The sequence below is a fragment of the Theobroma cacao genome, chromosome 8 (assembly GCF_000208745.1).
Source record: "Theobroma cacao cultivar B97-61/B2 chromosome 8, Criollo_cocoa_genome_V2, whole genome shotgun sequence".
NCBI classification, from domain to species: domain Eukaryota; kingdom Viridiplantae; phylum Streptophyta; class Magnoliopsida; order Malvales; family Malvaceae; genus Theobroma; species Theobroma cacao.
The window spans coordinates 8,680,020-8,704,820 of record NC_030857.1 but is presented as its reverse complement, the minus strand read 5'-3'; the positions used below and the strand labels follow the sequence as shown (position 1 = coordinate 8,704,820).

At 34.8% G+C, this 24,801-nt stretch overlaps 4 protein-coding genes and 1 non-coding gene across 7 annotated transcripts; 4 read left to right on the top strand and 1 right to left on the bottom strand.

The window, feature by feature from the left end:
* LOC18592525 (probable glucuronosyltransferase GUT1) lies at window positions 1,008-4,103 on the top strand. The gene is made up of 8 exons (XM_007019311.2): window positions 1,008-1,763; window positions 1,869-2,015; window positions 2,158-2,222; window positions 2,662-2,731; window positions 2,839-3,057; window positions 3,281-3,424; window positions 3,511-3,646; window positions 3,727-4,103. Exons 1-8 carry the CDS (start codon window positions 1,305-1,307, stop codon window positions 3,954-3,956), a joined length of 1,470 nt encoding a protein of 489 aa, XP_007019373.2. The 5' UTR covers window positions 1,008-1,304; the 3' UTR covers window positions 3,957-4,103.
* TRNAL-AAG lies at window positions 3,123-3,203 on the bottom strand. Its single transcript has one exon. It is a non-coding gene; the product is annotated as a tRNA-Leu (tRNA).
* LOC18592524 (pentatricopeptide repeat-containing protein At3g21470) lies at window positions 10,405-12,393 on the top strand. Its single transcript, XM_007019310.2, has one exon. The coding sequence runs from the start codon at window positions 10,542-10,544 to the stop codon at window positions 12,276-12,278; it is 1,737 nt and encodes a 578-aa protein (XP_007019372.2). The 5' UTR covers window positions 10,405-10,541; the 3' UTR covers window positions 12,279-12,393.
* LOC18592523 (probable beta-1,4-xylosyltransferase IRX10) lies at window positions 13,323-17,462 on the top strand. The gene is made up of 8 exons (XM_007019308.2): window positions 13,323-13,829; window positions 13,928-14,074; window positions 14,163-14,227; window positions 14,321-14,390; window positions 15,661-15,879; window positions 16,469-16,612; window positions 16,715-16,850; window positions 16,937-17,462. Exons 1-8 carry the CDS (start codon window positions 13,464-13,466, stop codon window positions 17,164-17,166), a joined length of 1,377 nt encoding a protein of 458 aa, XP_007019370.2. The 5' UTR covers window positions 13,323-13,463; the 3' UTR covers window positions 17,167-17,462.
* LOC18592522 (psbP domain-containing protein 4, chloroplastic) lies at window positions 18,112-20,665 on the top strand. 3 transcript variants are annotated; one of them, XM_007019307.2, is made up of 5 exons: window positions 18,112-18,644; window positions 19,242-19,345; window positions 19,446-19,557; window positions 19,731-19,958; window positions 20,056-20,665. In XM_007019307.2, exons 1-5 carry the CDS (start codon window positions 18,320-18,322, stop codon window positions 20,118-20,120), a joined length of 834 nt encoding a protein of 277 aa, XP_007019369.2. In that variant the 5' UTR covers window positions 18,112-18,319; the 3' UTR covers window positions 20,121-20,665. The 3 variants fall into 3 exon arrangements, 1 of the variants encoding a protein (XP_007019369.2); XR_001928908.1 differs by having other exon boundaries at window positions 18,258-18,644; window positions 19,202-19,345; window positions 20,056-20,070; XR_001928907.1 differs by having other exon boundaries at window positions 18,363-18,644; window positions 19,043-19,345; window positions 20,056-20,070.

The window sequence follows — 24,801 nt, the reverse complement described above, 5'->3', positions numbered from 1 at the left end:
ACTATTAATGTGTATTTTTTTATATGTCAAATGTTTTGTAAATTTTATTTAATCTTTTAGATGAGTGATGATTGAATTATATATAAAGTTCTATTTGATTGTTTAATATCTCTTTTTGTTTGTCCCTCCTTTAAAAATGCTTTAGCTCTGCCCCTGTCAACGAGTATTTTACACTTTGACCCATAAAACAATTTTTCTTAAGATTTCATTTTCAGTCATCCAACCGTCATTATGTCCTGAAAATGTTTTTCAAAGAAATCTTACTTAAAAAACAAAACGCAACCTAAATGTGAACATGTATAAGTTTTCCTCGAGAAGTCCTGAATTTCATTCATCGTGAATGTTGAAATATGAGGAATGCTGCAGGCAGATGACATTGTCTTCAGCAACAAAAAATCTTTCAGCTTATGATTGCTAGTGCACGGGTACAGTAAAGAGTTTAACTCCATCCCTCATCATTATCATCCTTTCTGCATTTAATCGAAATTTATAGCTTGAGTTTTGCAATTAGGATTGCATGCACAGAAATCATGAGCATAATTGATTATTGAAAATGCACGTCACCCATGAATCGCATATGGAATTTAGACTTTTCCACGATGCAAACTAGGAATAATAGCACCAGAACTCAGCTAAATTGACATGTTATGACTTGCCATAAACATGCTTCGCTCACCTCTCCTTGCAAATGCTTCAATCTCATACAATGATGGGTCTGACACATTTCTATATGTTTCATAATCAACCGATTGAATTAATGGTGCCATTAGTTCTGGCTCAATGCTTGCTTTGCTTCTTTTACGAATTGGTTGATCAAAGGGCACTGCGAACGTCATCTCTTTTTATTCTGTTATTCTCTCCGAATTCCAGGTGGCAAAGATGTTGAGTGGGATCCACTCCACTCTCCCGTGCTTCCCCTTCATAATCACACGTGTGTTCTGTTTTGTGTGTTTTTGTCTTCTTCCCAAGCATTGAAACATCCAGAATTCAGAGAAGAGAGAAGAGGACAGGAGGGCAGCGAATTCCTCTTCCTCGCAATCTTCCACTGGCTGTAAATTTGATAACAAAGCAATTGATGTTTCACGGGGCTGCATTAGTGTTCATTCTGGATTCTTCTGAATGCTGTTGCATTTTGTTTAACTAAATATATATGCTGCTGTTTTGTCAATGAATGTTTTCCGGGCGGGCTTCTTCTTCGAGTTCCCATGCCACAATCACATATGTGACCCATCACTTTCCGAAGAATTATTACGGCATTTAAAACTGTTAATTCACAGGTCTTTTGAGTATTAAATAATGATGGAATGACAATTGACAAGCCATTCATAAATTCCTATATTTTGTGTTCTTCTTCCTTTCCAAGCATTGCATGTTTAATTTGGTTCTCTATGGGAACCTTGAATTCCTACCATAGAACAAAAAGAATCTGGCACCATGGGACGCCGTGCACCAACACCCATCAGATAGGCGCCCTGCTTCTCATCGTTGCCACCCTCTTCATCAACCGGCTCTGGGACCATCTTCCTTCAGCTCTACACAACAATAGTCAGTGCTCGATATTCAATCAGGACCGCTCACATAGAAAGTTGGCGCACTTCAATGGTGGATATCCTTCCTGGCCAGAGAGAGGATATGGGTCTCACCTCTCCCTCAAGATTTACGTTTATGATGAGAACGAGATTGACGGATTGAAGCCATTGATGTATGGGAAAGAAGGTGTCGTCGACGTTGATATTTGCTATCAAGGCCAGTGGGGCACTCAGGTATCCAAAGTTACATGCCAAGCGCTAACTACTGCTAAAATTAGTAACAATGCCGCAATCGGTATTGATCTTAATTAGTAATAAAGAGGTCGCTGTAATTTGTAGGTTAAAATACACAGATTGCTGTTGAGCTCAAGATTTCGGACGAGAAAGAAAGAGGAAGCAGATTTCTTCTTTGTGCCAGCATATGTTAAATGTGTTCATATGCTGGAAGGTCTTACAGAAGAAGAGATAAACCAGACCTATGTTGAGGTAAGATCAATTCAGTTCATGGCTAGCTAACAGTACTTACATTCTTTTGGTTTGCATGTCTTTGTTTGTATTCAGTTAAATGTCTAATTACTTGACCCAAGTCCTTACTCTAGAATGACCATTCTGAAGTGTTGTTTTTCAGGTCTTAAGTCAAATGCCATATTTTAGGCGATCTGGGGGTCGTGACCACATATTTGTCTTCCCAAGGTATGAATATGGATCGTTGGTCCTCAGATTTTCTGCAGGAAAGTTGTATGAAATCGAGATGTCAATTTGATGTCATCCTTTTAGTCTTTATACAGATTTGGTTAATTGATAAGCCATAAACAGGACATAATTGTGGCTTTCTATCTTCTAAGCTACCGAATAGGAAGCTGCGCATCGAAACTTTCAACCTGCAAGTGAGGCTTGATCCTGATTGCTGGATCATATTTCTGCTGTCACTATAAGGCATATGTAGGCCTTAGCTAAATGAGGGAAACTTGATGGTAGAACTCAATATAACATAATTACTCAGAATTAATTGTATTTGAACAAGAGTTTTACGTATTCAATTGCATTTGAATTAAGAGTTTACAATATTTCCTCACCTCTACAAATGCATATATATATATATATATATATATCTGCTTTTCACTTGATGCAGTGGTAATGGAGCTCACTTTTTCACATCTTGGAAAACATTCTTAAACCGTTCAATATTTCTTACTCCAGAGGTACGATGCTTGCTTGGTTTGGCATATGCATTTATGATTATTCTGAATAAATTTATTAGAACTCGCAAAGTTGCTTAAGAATGTTTGAATTTGATGTGCTAATGCAGGGAGATCGAACTGATAATAAAAACTCAAGCTCCTTCCATACATGGAAAGATATCATCATTCCTGGCAATGTCCATGATGAGATGACTAAAAATGGTGCTGCCCTGGTTGAGCCTTTACCTTTATCAAAGCGAAATTACTTGGCAAATTATTTAGGACGTGCACAAGGATTGAAAGGGCGTCTTCAGTTAATAGAGCTGGCGAGACAGTATCCAGATAAGGTAAGGTGTGGTCTCCAGTTAATAGACTTACTATTTCATTTATGAAAGGAAAGGCCAAAAGCCGATGTTGAGAGTGGGATTTGAACCCACGCCCTTTCGGACCAGAACCTTAATCTGGCGCCTTAGACCAACTCGGCCATCTCAACTTCGAGGTAAAGGAGTCATTATTATATATATTTTATAGAAGAAATGACTAAGTGTTATTGCATTTTTTCCCAAACAGGTGGAGGCTCCAGATTTGAAGCATGATCCCCCTGACAAGTTGTTCAAGCTGGAGTATTTTGAACACCTACGCAATGCCAAATTTTGCCTAATTCCTCGTGGATTATCATCATGGACGTTGCGCTTCTATGAATCTTTCTTTGTGGTCTGTCCTCACTCCCACTCCCACTCCCTATCTCTATTTGTTTTGTTCCAATTCTAAATACAGTCTAAATGATATTTGTTGCATAGGAATGTGTTCCAGTTATCATATCAGATCAAATAGAATTGCCTTTTCAAAATGTAATTGACTACACTCAAATAACAATAAAATGGCCAGCTACTCGGATAGGTCCCCAACTTCTAGAGTACCTTGAATCTATTCCAGGTTGGTTGATTCACCATTCCCTTGCCTTGTTATCTCCAATGTTTCAACTTTTCATTCTTTTTCATTTTGCTTCTTTTTAGATGAAGTTATAGTGGGTATGATAGCTCGTGGTAGACAAGTGAAGTGCTTATGGACTTATGCCCCAGAGACAGAACCATGTTCAGCAATGCATGGGATCTTGTGGGAACTCCAGAGGAAAGTCAGGGTATTCCACCAATCAGCTGAGACATTCTGGCTTCATAATGGGACTATTGTGAATAGAGATTTAGTAGAGTTTCATAATTGGAAACCACCCATGCCTTTACCTTGAGATGATTCTTTCATCTTTCTTGTTTATGTACCCTTCTTGTGCAAATTGCTTTGAAATCAAGAGCCTTTACTGTATTAGTAAATACAACCATCTCTTTGCCATTGAGTTCCTTATTGGAAAATAGTGTATTTCATAAGGTTTAAACATCTCACATTGCTAAGATACAAAAGAGGTGAATGCCTTATATATAAAAACCCATTATGGGCTTGTTGTAAGTAAAGAAAAATGAGTGGGCTCGCGCACACATAAGATTGGGCCATACCTTGAGAAATTTCAAATTTTCCCCCCCTTGCACCCGAATATACACGTGGGCTAGGCCCAAGTGAATTTTGTACCTTAGCTTTAAATTTTTAACTTTTTTCAAACTTTGATTGAATCAAACTTAAACTCTACCATGCTTGCCTAACTCTCCTGGTTTTGCTCCAACTTTTATCTGACTAAGTACTCTACCATGTTAATGACTCTCTTAATTTTGCTATAACGTATACCTAACTAAGTATACATGTTGACCAAGTTTTTTCTTTAACTCCTTGAGGTTTTTCCTCAACTCCCTGATTTGGTACAACATTCACCTTATTTGATGCAACATTCACTTCATTCCCTGCCTATAAATATAGCCTCTCTACTTCACTCACAAAACACCAAAAGCCTCTTATCTGCCTTTCTCTATTTTCAACATATTTTCTCTACTTCCTTTCCTTCCCAGTTAGGTTCTTTCTTTCTGCTGTTTTTGTCATCCCTTAATAGTTTATACAAACTATAAGGAAAAATCTGTTGAATCTTAGAGGATAACTGTTACAATCCTTTTGCACCGAGTTTTATACTTTGAAGGGGCAAAAATTATCCTTAAGGACTGTGATACCACGCCTCAGACTACCTAGTGTTCTTACTTGCTTTATTTTATTTTCATTTATTTTTTAATTTTCTAACAATCTTAAGGATAATGAATTCCCACGTTGATAATGTTGTTGCCTTTGTCTCTATTGCCACCATCACTGTTAATGGTTCCACCATGGCTCCCATTTCGTTGACTGTTCCTTTTATGCCTTTGGTTTCATATGCCAAATCATTTTTAGATATTTTCAAAATAGAAGACTTTGATGGCAAAAACTTCAAAAGATGGCAAGAAAGGATTTTTTCAATCCTTGATGTTCATGGGGCTTTTTTGCGTTAATTGATTCCAAGCCAAATGATGTCAAGATGCTGGAACCATGGATGCACGCAAATAAGGTATGCAGGCATACAATCATTAGCACACTTTCTAATGAGTTGTTTGATGTATATAATCCCTACAAAGAAGCAAAGCAAATATGGAAGTCAATGATTGCCAAATACATTGCTGAAGATGTTGGGAAACATAAGTTAATGATTGGCAACTTTTATCATTGGAAGATGACAAATGACAAGGACATTAAAAGTTAGATCAATGAATACGATAAGCTAGTGGATAACTTGAATGTTGAAAAAATCAACTTGTAAGAATAGTTCGTTGCTGGATTGCTGATTGAGAAGCTGTTAGAATCATGGAATGGCTACAAGCAACAATTGAAGCACAAAGAAAAACAATTGTCACTTTCAGAATTGATTATGCACATCATCATTGAAGACACAACCTGAAGAGAGATTAAGGCCTCCAAAGCAAAAAAAGTTACAACTGAAGCCAATCTGATTCAAGGTAGAACCCAACGTCAACAAAGGTACTCTTATAAACCTGACAATAAACCCAAAGTTTCTCATCCCACTTTTAAAAAGAAGGGTAATTGTTTTGTTTATGGAAAACCAAGGCATCATGCAACACAATGCAAGAAGAGAGTAAAGGGAAATAACAAACCTATTAATCCAAGAGTCAACTTGGTTAAATTAGATGAATCTAATGATGTAATTGTTGCAATCATTTCACAAGCCAATATGGTGGCCAGTGTGAAGGAATGGGTGGTAGACTCAGGAGCTACTAGGCATATTTTTATGAACAGAAATGCCTTTACCTCCTAACTCCAATAGGAGAAGGAGAATAGATAATGTACCTTGGTGATTCTCAAACTGTTCAAGTTCTTGGTAAAGGGAAAGTCCTTCTTAAGCTCATATCTGGCAAGACCTTAGCTCTGAATGATATTATTCATGTTCCTAATATAAGGGTAAACCTAGTGTCTATGGCCTTATTGGGCAAGGTTGGGGTGAAAGTGTCATTCAAATATGATAAGATTGTAATGACAAAAAAAATGTGTTTGTAAGTAAAGGTTATTGTAATCAGGGACTCTTAGTACTTAACATTTTCAATATTTTGAATGAAAATGCCAGTTCTTCTGCTTACATGATTGACTTTATTGATTTAGGGCATGGTAGACTAGGACAAGTTAGCATTCCCTACATTCAGAAAAAGTAATCACTTGGTTTAATTTCTAGTATTAAAAATGGATGCTTTAATAAGTACGAGATATGTACTGAAACAAAACCAACTAAGAAAACTTGTATTTTAGTAAATAGAGAATCTGAATTATTAAGTTTAATTCATACTGACTTTGGAAATCTAAACCAAACTGACTAGAGATGCTGAGTAATACTATGTTACATTTATTGACGATTATTCTAGATTTACTAAAGTTTAATTTCTTAGGCATAAAGATAAAGCTTTTGACATGTTTATTAAATCTAAAGCTAAGGTAGAAAATCAACTGAATAAAAAAAATAAAAAGAGTTAGATCAGATAGATAGCGTGAATATATACCGATTAATGATATATGTGAAAAGAAAAGAATAATTTATGAAATTACTCCTCCATATTTTCTTGAATCAAATGATGTAGCTGAAAGGAAAAATAAAACATTAAAAGAAATGATGAACCCTATGCTTATTAGTTTTAATGTACATGAAATTTGTGGAGTGAAGCTTTATTATTTGCATGTCATATTTAAAATATAATTTCTTATAAGAAAACTAGTAGGACATCTTATGAATTATGGAAAAGGTTATTCTCTTAACTTAAAATATTTGAAAGTGTGGGGGTGTCTTGCTAAAGTAATGCTTCCTGAATTTAATAAAAGAAAAATTGGTTCTAAGACATTTAATTGCTTGTTTATTGGTTATGCTGAATATAGTGTTGCATATAGATTTCTTGTATTAAAAAGTGATGTTCTTGATTATAACATAATTGTTGAAACAAAAATGTTGAATTTTTTTAGCATATTTTTCCATAAAGAACTGATACAATTTCTCATACACCTTTTAGTAAAAATGATTTTGAAATACAAAATGATGATATGAGAAGAAGTAAAAAACCAAGGAAAGAAATTTCTTTTGGTAATTATTTTTATACTTATCTTTTAGATAATGATCCTTTAACTTATACTGATGCAATTTCTTTTAAAGAAAGTCCATTTTGGAAAAAAGCCATACAAAATGAGATTGATTCGATTTTATAAAATCAAATCTGAGAATTGGTTGATTTGCCACTTGGAGCCAAACCAATTGGTTGCAAATGGATTTTTAAAAGAAAATTTAATTCTAATGGTTCAATTGATAAACACAAAGCTATACTAGTTGCAATGGGTTTTACTCAAAAACAAAATATTGACTATTTTGATACTTTTGCTTCAGTATCAAGAATTTCATCTATTCGTGTTTTATTTACCTTAGCTTCAATTTACAAACTTGTTGTTCATCAAATGGATGTAAAAATCGCTTTTTTAAATGATGATTTAGAAGAAGAAATTTATATGGCACAACCTGAGGGATGTGTTCTTCCTAGTCAAGAAAACAAAGTTTGCTAATTGACTAAATATTAAATGGCTTGAAACAAGCACCAAAATAATGGCATGAAAAATTTGATCAAGTTCTTGTTAGTAATGGATTTTCTACTGTTGGAGTTGATAAATTTGTGTACACAAAAATTGTTGATAATGAATGTGTGATTATTAGCTTATATGTTGATGATATGTTTATTTTTGGTACATGCATTGATGTGGTCAATAAAACAAAATGTTTCTTGGCTTCCAAATTTGATATGAAAGATCTTGGAGAAGCCAATGTTATTTTGGGTATTAAACTAATAAGATATGATAGTGGCTTAATGCTAACACAAGAGCATTAAGTTGAGAAGTCACTTAAAAAGTTTATACATTTTGATATCACATATGTGAGTACTCCTTATGATAGTAACATCCAATTAAAGAAATATAGAGGTGATAGTGTAGCTCAGTCTACGTATGTACAGATTATTGGGAGTTTGCTGCATTTGATGAATTATACTCAACTAAATATAGCTTATGTTGTATGTAGATTAAGCAGATATACACAAAGTCCCAATCGAAATCATTGGACTGACTTGAGCAGAATGATGAAATATTTGAAAGGTACCATAAACTATGGTATTTTATATAATAGATTTCCCACTATATTAGAAGGATACAGTGATGCTAACTGGATCTTTAATTCAAATGAAACAAAATCCATAAGTAGTTATGTATTCACCCTTGGTAAGGGTGCTATAACTAGAAAATCAGTCAAACAAACAATAATTGCTAAATCTACAATGGAGTTAGAATTTGTAGTTTTAGAGTTGGATGGCAATGAGATTGAGTGCCTGAGATACCTCTTAGTAGATATTTCGTTGGGAATGAAACCAACACCTTCTGTGTCTATGCATTGTGATTGCCAAGCGGCAATAGCCATTGCAAAGAATAAAACTTTCAATGGTAAAAATAAACACATTCGTTTGAGACACGATGTAGTAAAGCAGTTGCTTAGAGATGAAATTATATCTATTGATTATGTGAAGTTAGAGTTGAATTAAGCTGATCTTTTGACTAAACCCTTGGGAAGAAAATTAATTAATACTACATCGAAGGGAATGAGACTTGAGTCAATTGAAGAAATCAACAAATAATAGTAACCCAACCTATGTGATTAGAGATCCCATGAATTAGGTTCTTATGGGTAATAACAAGTTATTTGTTGATAAATTAATACACTATTAAAATTATTCTCCCATTTATTGTGTGTGAATAGTTCAAAACTGCAATGTAAGAGAGGTTGAGTTAAACTCTTAATGCATTCCATAGCCCTTATGGCTAGTGTATTATACTGCAGTAAACACTTGATGGAATCAACCTATATAAGTGTGAAGTGGGGCTATTCCTATGAGAATTATGACAAATTTTCTAGAACACTTATGAATAACCAAGCACGTGCATGGCCTATTCGCGCAAAATCGCATTGAATAGCAGAATTTATGGGGGTGTAATGTGATTGATGAAAAACTATATTTCACATAAAGAATTTTGGTTCATATAAGTTACAAATTTCACCAAAATTCTGTGACTTATGTTTCATTCTTTCTAAGGATGGTTCATAGCTTAAAAAGCACCATTCATGATGCATTGCACTCAAGTGAAATTTGAACCAGCAAAACTTTCTATGAAACTTTTTGAAATATGTGAGAGATTGTTGGAAAATAGTATATTTCATAAGGTTAAAATATCCCACATTGCCAAGATACAAGATAGGTGAATGCCTTATATATGAAAACCCATTATAGGTTTGTTGTAAGCAAAGAAAATGAGTGGGTTTGCATACACACAAGATTGGGTTAGATCCTGAGAAATTTCAAATTCCCCCATTGCGTGTGAATATACACGTAGGCCCAAGTGAATTTTGTACCTTGACTTTAATTTTTTAACCTCTTTCAGACTTTGATTGAATCAGACTCAAACTTTATCATGCTTGCTTAATTCTCCTGGTTTTGCTCCAACGTCTATCTGACTAAGTACTTTACCATGCTAATGACTCTCCTAATTTTGCTACAACGTATACCTAACTAAGTATACATGCTAACCAAGTTTTTTCTCTGACTCCTTGAGGCTTTTTCTTTATTCTTTGATTTGGTGCAACGTTCACTTTATTTGGTGTGGGCTTTTTCTCAGCTCCCTGATTTGGTGCAACGTTTACTTTATTCCCTGCCTATAAATGCAGTTTCCCTACCTCATTCACAAAACACCAAAAGCCTCTCATCTTCTGTTCTCTATTTTCAACATATTTTCTTTGTTTCCTTACCTTCTCAGTTGGGTTCGTTCTTTCTGTTGTTTATATCATCTCTTAATAGTTTGTGCAAACTATAAAGAAAGGTCTGTTGAATCTTTAAAGATAACTGCTATAGTCTTTTTGCACCGAGTTTTATATTCTGAAGGGGTGAAAATTATCTTTAATGACAGTGATAGCACGCCTCAAACTATTTAGTGTTCTTACTTGTTTTATTTTATTTTCATTTATTTCCCAATTTTCTAACATTCCTATCTTCCTCTTTTTATTTTTTTGTGATTAATCATGTAACTTATTATCAATATTAGTATTATTATATTAGGATTCTTCACTTTCATGCAAAAAACTAACAAATTTTCACATATAAAGAAGATGACAACAGCTTTCTATCATTAGCCTAAATTAAACTATGTCTTACAGGAAGAGTAAGCATTTCGTATTTAATACTACAAGTAGCATTAAAGATTGTCGTAGATGGAATTTTGATAAAGCTTTCTTCTTTCTGCTCAAAAGTGACAAATCTCCCTCCAATGACAGTCAAAACTATGGGACATGAGAACGGCAAACTTGCCTCAAAACCCACAACAAATTCCAAATGACCTTCCACAACAAACCATCAAAATTACAGAAACAATAGGCAAAAACAATTCGAACCCAAATCAACCCAGTTGGTCTTACATCATAAGAAACCGCCTTTCTCGAGGAACTCCCAAACAAGTGCTTTCATTGTACACCCAAATACGCCAAAAAGGACTCTACATTTTAGTCCTGGTTCCTTTGATTTTCAAGGCTTGTGCTTCTGCCTCAACCCAACCTTTTGGGAAATCTTTGCATGCAGAATCAATCAAAGCTGGGGTAGCCTTTGATTTACATACTGCCTCGTCATTGCTAAATATGTATTCGAAATGCGGCAATTTGATTGATTCCCGGAAGGTGTTTGATGAAATGCCTGAAAGAAATGTGGTGACGTGGAACGCGATGATTGGTGGGTATTTGAAAAATGGGGATACAAAATCTGCATTGGATTTATTTGAAAATATATTAGTTGGAAGAAATTCAGTGACTTGGATTGAGATGATTAATGGGTTTGCAAAGAATGGAGATACTTTAAAAGCCAGGCGTTTTTTTGATAAAGTTCCATTAGAGCTGAGGAATGTGGTGACTTGGACAGTGATGGTTGATGGGTACACTGCAAATGGAGAATTAGAGGCTGCAAGGGAACTTTTTGAAATGATGCCTGAAAAAAATTTCTATGTTTGGTCATCAATGATTTCTGGGTATTGCAAGAGAGGTGATGTAAAAGAAGCAAGAAACATTTTTGATAGAATCCCTGTTAGGAATTTGGTGAACTGGAATTCCTTGATTTCAGGTTATGCACAAAACGGGTTTTGTGAGAAAGCTTTGGAAATGTTCAGGAAAATGCAAAGTGAAGGTTTTGAGCCTGATGAAGTTACTATCACAAGTATTTTATCTGCTTGTGCACAGTTAGGTGAATTAGATGTTGGAAAAGAAATCCATTATCTTATTAAGGAGAAGGGAATAGTAGTTAATCAGTTTGTTTTGAATGCATTATTGGATATGTATGCCAAGTGTGGGGATTTAGCTCATGCAAGATTGATCTTTGAAGGAATGAGTCGTAGGACAAGTGCCTGCTGGAATTCTATGATCTCTGGTTTTGCTCTTCATGGACAAAGCAGTGAGGCTCTTGAGTATTTTAGAAGAATGGAACAGTCGAATGAGATGCCAGATGAGATCACTTTCCTTTCTCTTCTATCAGCTTGCGCACATGGGGGATTTGTAGATGCTGGATTAGATATATTTTCCAAGATGGAGAAGTATGGGTTGGTACCAAGCGTCAAACATTATGGTTGCTTGGTAGATCTTCTGGGTCGTGCTGGAAGATTGAAAGAAGCTTTTGATTTAATCAAGAGAATGCCAATGAAACCAAATGATGTAGTTTGGGGGGCTCTACTTGGAGCTTGCCGGGTTCATCTGGATACGAACATGGTAGAGCAGGTGATGCAAGAGGTTGGCAGGTTGGCACATAATTCACATTATGTGGTGCTGTCAAATATTTACGCAGCTTCAGACAGATGGGAAAAGGCTGAAAAGATGAGGATGACCATGGTAAGTAAGGGGTTTCAAAAGACTCCAGGCCTCAGTTCAGTTATACTCAGTCGCATAGATCTAAGAAGTCACCATTGCTCTGGAACCATGATGGACCATGCAGAGATGTGGGAAAATGCAAATTGCATAGTGGTAGGAGACAGCAGATTTGCAGTTAGGTAACTTCCAAAAGGCTAAATATTAAACCTGAATAAAATCATATCTTAAATTCTCACTTCATGGCCTGTATATACCGACTTTTTTTTGTTGTAGTTTTAAGATATTGTCTGGAAAATCATCCATGAGCAAAAGGTTACATACTTTGTGACCCAAAGATATTATTATACCTTTCTGAGCAGAAAAAGAAAAAAACTATTTTCTGTTTTTCTCTTGCTCAGGCCCAATTGTTTTGGTTTTTTTAGCAATCCACTTCTCTCAAAATTTTTTTTTTGACTTGTTATAAGGAGGATTCGAATCTTATTATTTAATTAGGAAGAATCTGTATCAACTAATAAGTAAAATATTTATTTTTATTATTTTTTAAAAAATAAAAGCAAATTTATTTAACTGAAGCAGAAAAATAGTTTCTTATTTGGAACAATTTCAAACGAATACAGTGAACCAAAAATAGTTAGAGTTGATTACAATATTATGAAATATTTACTAAAAAAAATAAAAGGTTTGATATTTGTTAAGAAAGAAATATAAAAATATAAGTTACCTTTAAATTAAAGTTACATTTTCAAGTTTCAACCTATTAACAATAAGTTTGGCAAGATCGAATCCAGCATGGCCAATTGAGATCGATGTGTTTTTGACTTGTCCTTGGTCAAATCTCATTGAAATAGGTTTAATTTACCACGATTAATTGGATCATAGTAGTTTAAAATAAATTTTCATTGACATATGATGCATTTGTCATCAGATTTAGATTTTTTATAATCGGTTTTGACTTTAATAAATAGGATTGAACTTATTTTTAATCATTTTTTTGGCATGATGTTGTTGATGACATGTTTCACTACAGATCGCCATCTTCTCATTTTTCTCATTTCTTTTCCATCGGCTGAAAGTTGAAAATTCAATTAGTAATCAAGGGTAAAATAATAATGATCTCATTTCCTTCTAAAACAATTTAAAATTTTATTTTCCTTTAAATAAATATCTTTTGGCATGGCCGCAAACGCTCATTAAGTTTTCTCCATTACACTGATTTGAAATTAGCCCTTTTTGAAGTTTAGACGGAAAGGGAAACCATCATTCTCCTTTGCTTGAGCTCAGCAAAAACCGGCTCTACTGGCCAGTTGAATCTGTAGTTCACTGACTGGTTCTGAAATTTCCAAAGAGCAGATTAGGAAAGACAAAGGAATGAGCAACAAGCCTCGAATCTTCTCTGCACACTCCCACAGCAACACTCCCTGCACTCGCGCTCACCAGATCGGAGCGCTCCTCCTCATAGCCGCCACTTTCTTCTTCACTCGACTCTTCGACCAATCCTTCCCTCCTCCCTGCAACCTCATTACCGACCGTTCATCACGAGATGCCGACCTCCACGTTGCCAAAACGAACGGCGGAGGACGTCCACTGTGGCCCGAACGAGGCTACGGGTCCCACCTCTCGCTCAAGATCTACGTCTACGACGAGAACGAGATCGACGGCTTAAAAGACCTTTTGTACGGAAGAGACGGCACCGTTTCCACCAATGCTTGTCTCAAAGGCCAGTGGGGTTCTCAGGTGATTCTTTTAGGTTCAATTTAATTGAATGGTCTGTTTTTTTTTTTTTTGAATACTATCGTTAAATTAAAGTTTAATTGTTAGTAAACAAACTGCAGGTTAAAATCCATAGGCTGTTACTGGAATCTCGATTTCGGACAAGAAAGAAAGAGGAAGCAGATTTGTTCTTTGTACCATCTTACGTTAAATGTGTTCGGATGTTGGGTGGTCTTAATGACAAAGAAATTAATCAAACTTACGTCAAGGTAAAACCTTTGTTTTATTGTTGAAAGATAAAAAGGTTTTTTATTCATTTTTAGTTTATTAACGACATAACTGTTGCTTTGATTTTAGGTTTTGAGCCAAATGCCATATTTTAGGAGGTCCGGAGGGCGTGACCACATATTTGTTTTCCCAAGGTATAACTGTTAGCCTGTTACAAATTTGCTTTGTAAGGTTTTGAATTTGATTAACTTTGATGCAAAGGTTGTTTGCTTTTTATGTGATTGCAGTGGTGCTGGAGCTCACTTATTTAGATCTTGGGCGACTTATATAAATCGTTCTATAATTCTTACTCCTGAGGTATTGGTCTTTACAATCAAATATATTTTATCATCTTTGTTTACTATACGCATTTGATTTTGCTATGAAGTACTGGAACATATTGAGGAATGGTTCACTTTGGCACCTTGGCTTTTGGTTCTATTATGTATCAATATTCCTCAAGCTGCTTTTTTTTTTCCTGAGTTCCTAAACATTGGCTTAGCATTTGGCCGTCGTACATTCATAGGCATTAGTGTAATGATCATTGATATGGTTCCAACTAAAGAAGCTTGGCAAATGCAAAGAATATGACTGATTCTAGTGTTGGATAGCCAGCTCACCAAAAATTATTAAGATTTGCTTTCATTGTGGTTTGAGCTCTCATGATAGGTTTAGTTATTAGATTTTCTCTAAAGACACTTGATGTTCTTAGCTTCTACCTCATGGTTTTATACACCTTGCAGCTCAGGGGATATAAATGTATGGTGCACCTTGCTGCCTTGACTACATTGAGTCTAACCATGGTTAACTGGCTAGATGATTTCAGTTGAGCTCTTTATCTAACAGGGGAAGGCAGAGTCTGAATTCCTGGATTCATTGAGTCACCATCTGTGGAAAAATCTTAAGTTCTAGAACTGAGGACTTTTGTTTTGAAAACCGGTGTTAAATCACTTGCTTGGGATGAAACATTCACTTCCCTTGCAGCTAAAATTATTTTGGTCTGGTCTTTACTGCCTATATCCCGTTGTTTTTATGTTTAAATTGCCACTTGAGATCAACATGTTGGCCAGAAAACTATGAAAGGCTACTACTTAGTATTTGATATAAGTGGAGAAAAAAAGAACTATTAGTTAAATGGTTTCTTATCTTGCAGGAGATGGGGAATTGATAAATGTGTTGTAGAGCAACTACTTAGTAACTTGGGTACACATTGTTTGAAAAGGAGAAAGAAAGTAATTTTTAACTGATGTTAGAGGATTAAAAGTGAGATGCAAGAATATGGTGGAGATGGTTATTTTCTCTTTAGCCCACAAAGTTAATTCTTTACTTTTTCTTTCCAAATTGGAATTATTAGGAAAGAGAAAAGAAGAGGGTTTGAGTAAAAGATTATAAATTTACCAAATTTCTATAAATTTTCCTATCTTACAAATGGTATAATGTTAAGTCATTTGTCTCCATTTTGAACTCTTCTGAATTTTCATTCTCTTCACATTTGAATTCTTCTTACCAAGCAAAACCTTTGGTGATTGAAGTTCTCTTATACGTGTGTTGGTGTTCTTAAACAAAGAATGTTTGTGTGTATTTGCAGGGAGACCGTACTGATAAGAAAGACACAAGTGCCTTTAATACATGGAAGGATATCATCATTCCTGGAAATGTTGATGATGGGATGACTAAAACAGGGGCTACTGTTGTCCAGCCGTTGCCTCTGTTGAAGAGAAAGTATTTGGTGAACTATTTAGGCCGGGCACAGAAAAAGACTGGTCGTCTTAAGTTGATTGAGCTTTCAAAGCAATATGGAGACAAGGTATGTTTTCCTTCTATGACATTTTAACTGCTGTCAATATGAAATATTGTGATCTTCGGATTATGTACTGATGATTCAGTCTCACTTAGTCAAGAGGTATGTGCTACAATGCAATTACAACAAACTGTAACTATTATTACTTTTGATGTGCTGTATCTAGTAGTTATGTTAATTAGTTTTTTGTTCTTTTTCTTTGGCGAATAGTTATGTTTATTTGTTCTATTAATTCTATTAAGTCTAATGTTCTACCTGATGCAATAAGCATATTGTGCTAGAATGGAAAAAGTCTATGGCTTTGGTATCCTTAATCCTGTTATTTATTACCTGTATCTACTATTTAGGTAGAATATTGTTACCCATTCTTACTGAGGGTTCTTTGTGTGTGGGTGGGTGGGTGTGCGCACTGCTAAGATTACTAGGAAGCTTCTTAACACTGTCTGCATTTGGATTCATATCTGGTTGACTGATTTGAAGCATGAAACCTCATAACTCAGCATGCTTTTTTTTACATAATGAACTAGGCTGATTTTTAAAGGAATTTACTCATTTATTTTGTGGTAAAAGATATGCATACTGATACCATAAACAGTTGGAATGTCCAGAGTTACAGTTCAGTGGTCCAAACAAATTAGGAAGAGTGGAATATTTTCAGCACCTGGGCAATGCCAAATTCTGCTTCGCACCACGTGGAGAGTCATCTTGGACCCTTCGCTTTTATGAGTCATTTTTTGTGGTCTCTCTCTCTCTCTCTTGCGCGCACACATGCACACACATGCGCACATGCATTTTGAGGCCAATTGGAATAACGTATATGTTTTTTTTTTTCTCTAAACAGGAATGTGTTCCAGTTATCTTATCCGATCAAGTAGAATTACCTTTTCAGAATGTAGTTGACTACACACAGATATCAATCAAGTGGCCATCTACTGTAATAGGACCCGAACTTTTGGAGTACCTAGCTTCAATACCAGGTGAGATAGGGTAGTTGTTGCTTCTTGCTCCACTTATTGTACCCTTGAGCAGCATCAAACAACTGAACTTTGGGTTTGCTTTTCAGATGACGTGATAGAGGGGATGATAGCCCATGGGAGGCAAGTAAGGTGCTTGTGGGTTTATGCTCCAGACTCGGAGCCATGTTCCGCAATGCAAGCAGTAATGTGGGAGCTTCAGAGGAAAGTGAGGCTATTTCACCAGTCAGCGGAGACATTTTGGCTGCATAATGGGTCCATCGTAAATAGGAATCTGGTTGAATTTACTAGCTGGAAACCTCCCATGCCTCTGCCTTAACTGTTCTCGGAACAGCACAACTCTGCCTCCAGTTCCTTTGTGCAGTGCTCTGCTTTCCCCTTTTCTCCAAGTTTCAACATTGGCTGTCAAATTTCTGAATGACTCTTAGTATTTAGTAATTCTTTCAGGTTGTAGAGCATTTTTTTGTTTTTGGGGTCACCTCACGGTTGGCTCCTTTAAGGGAAGCATAATCTTAAATGTTGTAAAAATGGCACGAAATTATATTGTATTTTATTATTATATTACAGAAACTCTTAATGGTGATATAGCTAATTGTAAAATTCAATTCAATCTCTTATAGCCGGATGTTTTAGATTGATTGTGGCATAATACTTGAAAACAATTCAAATAAATTGTTATTTTTTTATTATGTTGAATTAAATATTTATATTTATATTTTGAATTAAATATTATAATTAATTAATTGTTATTATATTAAATATTATTTGTCGATGTTGATATGTCATTGACTTAATAAAGAATGAAAATATAATGAGTTATATCGCAAAATCATATTAATATATTATATCATTATTTAATGTTAATATTTTGATTAATAATAATTAATAAAATTTTAATTTTAAAAATTTATTTGATTTAAAATAAAANTAATATTTTGATTAATAATAATTAATAAAATTTTAATTTTAAAAATTTATTTGATTTAAAAATAAAATAAAAATATTTGATTTAATATAATTAAAAAAATAAAAATATATTTAAATGCTTTTAAATAGTTTAAGAAAAATTTTAGGTATTTGGTCATTAATTATTTACTCAAAATTAAAGCCGCTTTGCTTCCTTCTTCTGGCTGAAAAAAATTGTGGACTGGGATAAGTTATAAAGAAGTAATTTAGAAAACCCACGTGTCAGGCTGAAAATGAAGATATTATATCGGAAAGAATCTGAAACAAGCACAGCTGTGAGACCACGTCCACAAAAAACACACCAAAGAAAACTTCTGCTTTTTTGTTTAACAAAGAATCTTGTTTTTATTGAATTCTAGAATAAGAGAGATTACAAAAGAAGTGAACAGCCAACTTCTTTGCTGGTTGAAGTTCTGCTCTTGATTCTTGAATCTTTTGTTTAAGAAGACAGCGCGTATTAATTATTAGTATTCTCATTTCTTTACCAATTTTGAGTTCTGAAGAAAATGGGCACAACATTGTTCACTGGCTGTAGTAGCTTTTCATGGAAATGTCATCAGCAAGTAGCTCCTTCTTGCAGTCTTGCTCAATCTTCACCAGAAAATGGAGTTTCAAGCGTGAAAGCTGTCCCCGGTTCAAGAGGAATTGCCTTGGCTGATAAGGAGAAAGAGGAGTCCTGGGAGATTTTGAGTAGACGACGATCAATTTTGGTTTCTGGGATTTCTCTCGCATCATCGAGTGTATTGGGATTTCCAGGAGAGGGATTGGCAGTGGTCAAACAAGGTCTTCTAGCAGGGAGGATACCTGGCTTGTCTGAGCCAGATGACCAAGGTTGGTGTGTAACAGTTTGACTTGCTGATTAGTAACTTTTTGAACTATTTATGTTGGCATGATATGGCAACACGCCCCAGCGTCTAAAGTTGTGAAACAAATAAAGAAACATGAATGTTTTTTGCCATTACTTCCTAAACTGGTGAGGATGATGATTTAAAAATCCTTTAATATCTTGTCATATATCAGAAGGGAGCTATTCCAGTACAAATTAATCTATTGTAATTGTAGGTTTTTCAATTTCTTGATGAAAGAACTTAAAACATGGAGTCCCGTTTGATGCTGCTATTTCTTAGATAGCGTTTACTCATATTTACATATAAATTTGGAATGTTTTTAGATGGATATATAATTAGATTAACAGTAACAGGAAATTAAGATGATTAAGTTTTGTCCAGCTACTTCTGTAGATAGAACTTAACAGAACATCCACGCATTCATATCTGTGAATAAGCTCTGCAGTCCTAGCTCACATTGAAAAGAAGAGCATGAGTAGATTGCCCTTAAGACCTAGTTTGATAGAACCAGGGCCAGCTGCATCTGCTTTGTCATTGTAGTGAATCTTTATCTTCACCAGCAAACGATGTGCTCAGACAGGTTGGAGGACATACCGCAGGCCAGATGACAAGTCCGGAGGGCATGGAGTTGGATGGAGTCCTATCATCCCTTATGCCTTTTCAGTACCTCAAGAATGGGAAGAGGTCCTATCATCCCTTGTGCCTTTTCATATGTTCACATTTCAACTTTACCTTGTTATTCGGGGCCTCATCAATTCGCTTATTCTATATATCCCGGAAACAGGTTCCTGTATCAATTGCGGATTTAGGTGGTACAGAGATTGACTTGAGGTTTGCTAGCTCAAAGGAAGGACGATTGTTTGTCATTGTTGCTCCAGTTCTGAGATTTGCTGACAGTAAGTTTTTCAAAATCCCTTTAGTGGCTCTGGCTTTACAGTTGCTACCATTGGATTTGGATGATGTCATGGGATACTTGAATGGTTTTAAAGTAACTGATGCCTGCTGAAAACATAGTATTTGTTTTGTGATCAATATATGGTTTTAACTGTGTTTGTCTTGTGATGTATAGATCTTGGTGACAATGCCACAATTGAAAAGATCGGGCCTCCAGAAATTGTGATTAATGCATTTGGACCAGAGGTGATTGGTGAAAATGTAGAAGGAAAGGTGCTAAGCATTAACACGGCAGAACATGATGGCAGAATGTATTACCAGTATGAGTTGGAGCCACCTCATGCACTGATCACAGCAACTGCAGCCGGTAATCGCCTTTACCTATTCAGTGTAACAGGAAGTGGTATGTACTTTTATCTTACTCATCAATAATCATAAATAATAACGGTTAGTCGTAGTTAAAGATAAAATATTTGTATGATTTTTTCTGATTTTGGCAGGTCTTCAATGGAAAAGGCATTACAAGGATTTGAAGAGGATAGCGGAGTCCTTTCGTGTTGTCTAGTGTGGACCTCCCTGAATTGTGACATCAGTACGAAATTAGAGTTGGATATTTTTCCTTTCTATGTAATTTATAATGACAAGAAAAACAAAGAGAAGAAAAAGAGTGTATTTGCAGCACAACTCCAAAATGTGCAAAATTATAGATTTCACTTGCAGAAAATCCACTATCATCGTATTACATCCATCACTCTGATCTTCATGGGTCAGTAGTAATAAATCCAAAACTTACTGCTGCCAATTACATGTCATGGAGTCGGGCTTTCTTGCTTGCACTCTCAATTCGCAAGAAGAGGGAATTTATTGATGGAACAATCAAATAACCAAATGAGGCAGATCCATTGTTTGAAGACTGGTCTAGATGCAACAGTTTGATAGTTACCTGGTTGCTTGAGTCATTGACACCTGAGATTGCATCGAATGTCCTTTACATGGACTCAGCCAAAGAAATCTAGGAGACATTGAAGAATCGGTTTTCTCAACCAGACAAGACCAAAATCTGTAATCTTCAGTTTCAATTGGGAAATATTTTGCAAAGAACAAGGTTAGTGAATGCTTATTTTATAGAATTGAATTCAGTTTGGCAAGAGTTCAAGAACTTCAGGCCTTTACCTCAATGTGATTATGGGGGTTGCAAAATAATTGCAATCAAAAGTATGCAGATCAACAGAACAAAGATGCGGTATTTCGTTTCTTGAATGGTTTAAATGAATCATTCTCAGGTTTAAGATCACATATTTTGATACTGAAACCGTTCCCTAGTATTGATCAAGTTTACAGTTTAGTGATCAGGGAAGAGTCACAAAAGATCCTTGATTTTACAATCCCCTGTTGAAAACTCAACTATGGTAGTTGTTGTAACAGAAGGAAAAAGGAAAAATACTAATTTGGTATGCTCACATTGTGGTAAGAAAGGGCATCCAAAAGAGAAATGCTATCGCATTATAGGATTCCCAGAGAACCTTAAGTTCACAAAGTCAAAAGGGAATATGAGAAAGGGAAGTTCATTAGTTAATAGTGTTGTTAATGGCTCTGAGCAAGATGAATCTGGTGAAGCAGCTACCAATTCGATAATAAATTATTAATTGTCAAAATATATAAGAGAAACACACATTAAAACCTAAAATTCAAAGTCAAGTTCGTACAATTAAAAATTACCATAAGCATAAAAATCTAAAAATGTCAAACACATAACCTGATATAAAGCTACATGTGTTATTAAATACCTATACTAAAAAGTATCCAAGGCTAGAAATGAAAATGAAAATGGACATCATATCATGAAACGTTGCCTTCTTACTTGTCAAGATTAGAGCTTGAAATACCCTTATTTTCTTATTTTGAAAGCGCATTAGTCATGATCATTGTTTCCATATCTGCTGTAAATTCACTCATACTTTTTACCATTGCATTCTTAATTTCTTCACGTATTTCTCCAAGTATTTCATCATGAATCTTACCCAAGTTTTCTGATAAATTGTTCACTTTTTCTTCTAATGCAATTACGGGACTGGTAGCATTTGAGTTGATAGGGCTGCGCGCAGACTCAGATGTTGCTGTATTGCTTTGTGTTCCACTAAGTAGAGCTGTAATAGGCACCCGAATACCAAACCCATATATGTGAGTGCGTGTAGTCTCCATCCCTCCAATTGCTTCAGTCCAAGCATGTGGATCAAACTCTAACTGAGAAGATGAATCTTCACCATACTTCTGCGATAGTACAAAAGTAAACATTTCCTACATAAAAAATTAAATAAGATTAGTATTCAATTATATCATCAATTTTGAACTAAAAATTATTCCATTTTATACATACACTCGTAGATTTAGACTTGTTATCTATAAAATCACTGTGATCCGCCATATGCTTATGCATCCAGTTGAACACTTCCAAGAAGCTACCATCTCTTTTCATCTCAATTGCCTGCATTTATTTAGAACTATATACTCAATCATAATCCATATATATAAATAATAGTAAGGAAAAGCCAAAGTTAAACTATTAAATATACAATTTAAATTTAATAAACAAAGAAAATCATACATATAAATGCAAAGTAAGATTAATTCATACCATCATTTTTGCATGAACAACAAATAGAACTGAACCGCCAATGTGCTTTGGAATGCTTCCTTTTTTTGGCGTTGAACGATTTTGCCTTGCTTTTCTCGATTTGTTTTGCTATTCTTCTGTACCCCATACCGTATCGATAAGGGCATCCCAAATTTCATTTGTGATCCATTCCCTTGACATGCCTTTGCAATTCGTAATATTGTTTGTTTTGGCTTCTATCATTGTTTTATTCCTCTCCTCTGAAAGCATGTTTTTTAATCGATTGGAACAAATTTTATCCCATATTCGTCAAACTAAAACATCTTGATTTGTAGGGCAAACACATTTTTCCTACATCAAAATAATATAGTAATTAAAAAAATTGATACAAATTAATTGAGAATAAAAAGTTATAATTTAATTGAATAACAAATATAGTACCTGAAATTTTTTAAACATTAACTCCTTTACATCATTAGGAACTTTCCTCCATGTCGGCCATGGACCGTTGAAGTGATTTTTTATGATCTTTGTTATTGCAGTTGTGACCCCTCGCTCGAAAAAAGTACTAGTAAAAGATAAAAGAAAATTATTGCACAATAAAATATATAACAAATATAACTATCTCATTATAATACAAGATCACATACCTCTCTCCAACAGGAGTTACATGCAATCTTTCTGATGAATCTATTGGAGTCTGTAATCCTACACCAAGCCCCCTACCCTTTGACCTTGAGGACAAACCATTTACACTTGCACTTAAATCAATAGATGTGGATCTAGACGAATCGTGACTAGATGGCTCATTATCTACTTGCTCTGCAGATGTAGCCAATAAAGAGGGTGGCTCAGAGGGCACATCATTGACCTGCTGCATTTGTGCTTGAGTGGATGGATCAACAAACATACTATCATTTGATGGCAATGACATAATTGCAGAGGCATTTGTTGCTCTAGGTTTGGGTTTAGAATGCTTTCCTTTAACTATTGTTCCTACAACAATAATTTTTATTCAAATTTAGACAATTTAAACAAATTAAAACAAATTATAAAAGCATCAAATTATAATTTATCATTTTGTAATTCCTAATGATGTGTATAATAAAAGATGCCATTATAAAGTATTCACTTCAACAATTGAAAATATAAACTATAATAATTGTATAACATGTCAACATCTTCAAAATAAATAACTAAGTTAAACAACAGTGTAACAAAAGATACAAAACTGATATCATATATGTCTACTATCATCATTCACTTTCAGAATAAGCAAACGATTGGGACTCATTATTATCACTATCATCACAACAAGTTTCTTCATCTTCGTCTTCAACTTTTTCTTCTTCTTCTTCTTCATCTTCATCTCCTTCCATGTCATCTTCTTCATCTTCATCTTTTTGCATTTCATCTTCTTCATTCTCAATCAAGAGATTAACCTCTTCATAAACACCACTTGCTAAAACTATAGAGTTTTCAAGTTTTTTCGAGGGAGTAACATTAATTGGAATAGAGACATCATCTTCTTGGTACACTTCTTCATTCAAATCAATTTCATTTTCTTTATCTCCATTACTAGAAAAGTGGAATCTACTTCTAACTTTTGTTTTAAACACTGCCCACCAATCACGTTGGTCTCTTTTGGTAGACGAATAACTACTATAATAAACTTGCTGAGCTTGTCCAGCTAAAACAAATGGTTCATTAGTGACAAGTATTAAGTTGTGTTTAATTTCAACAAGACCATGAAAAGGGTCTACCTTAATACCTTTTTCAGTGTCAAACCAATGACACTTAAATAGCACAACTTTGTTTTCGATACCAAAATACTCCAACTGGATTATATCCACCAAAATATCATAAAAGTCACGCTCATAATCATTGTAAAAACTCCTTTTTATGCATACCCCACTACTCATTGTCTTACGATTTTGCCCATAGTCTAGGATGTGAAACTTAAAACCATTCACGAAGTATCCTTTGTAACACCTTATCATACGTCCTGGACCATGAGAGATTTCAAGTATACGTAGGTCAATTTCATCCCTGCGTTCTGCAACCTACCAACATGTAATAAAAGATCAAGAATGGTTAATTTTCATAAGTAACGCATACTTGTTATTAAAAGTTCACTTCTAATTTACATAAACTTACATATTCTTTAAACCATTTCACGAATCTTGCATCACGTACTATCTCCAATTCATCTTTCGATATATGCACATTTTTTTTCACCATATCATCAAATATCTTATCATTATATCCGTAATTAACAAATTAAGTTCATTCTTATGATCAATCATTTAAGTTTATGGTAGAGTACTACTAACTTAATGTATGAGAGCATTTCTTCGCAATTCATTAAAACATATAGCTCAATAGTATAAAACTCATCCTCATTTAAAAATCGAGATTTATCTAGTGGACCAAAAGCTCGCCAGGATAAGTGAAAATTGAAAGGCGACCATGAGAGTCAACGTCTCCTCCATCATCATTATGTGACACTCGATTTAATCTTGTTCGCATAGTAGGTTCAAAATACAATAAACAAAACGAGGAGATTTCCTCGATCATATAAGCCTCACATATAGATCCTTCAACAAAGGCTCGATTTTTCACTTTTTTCTTT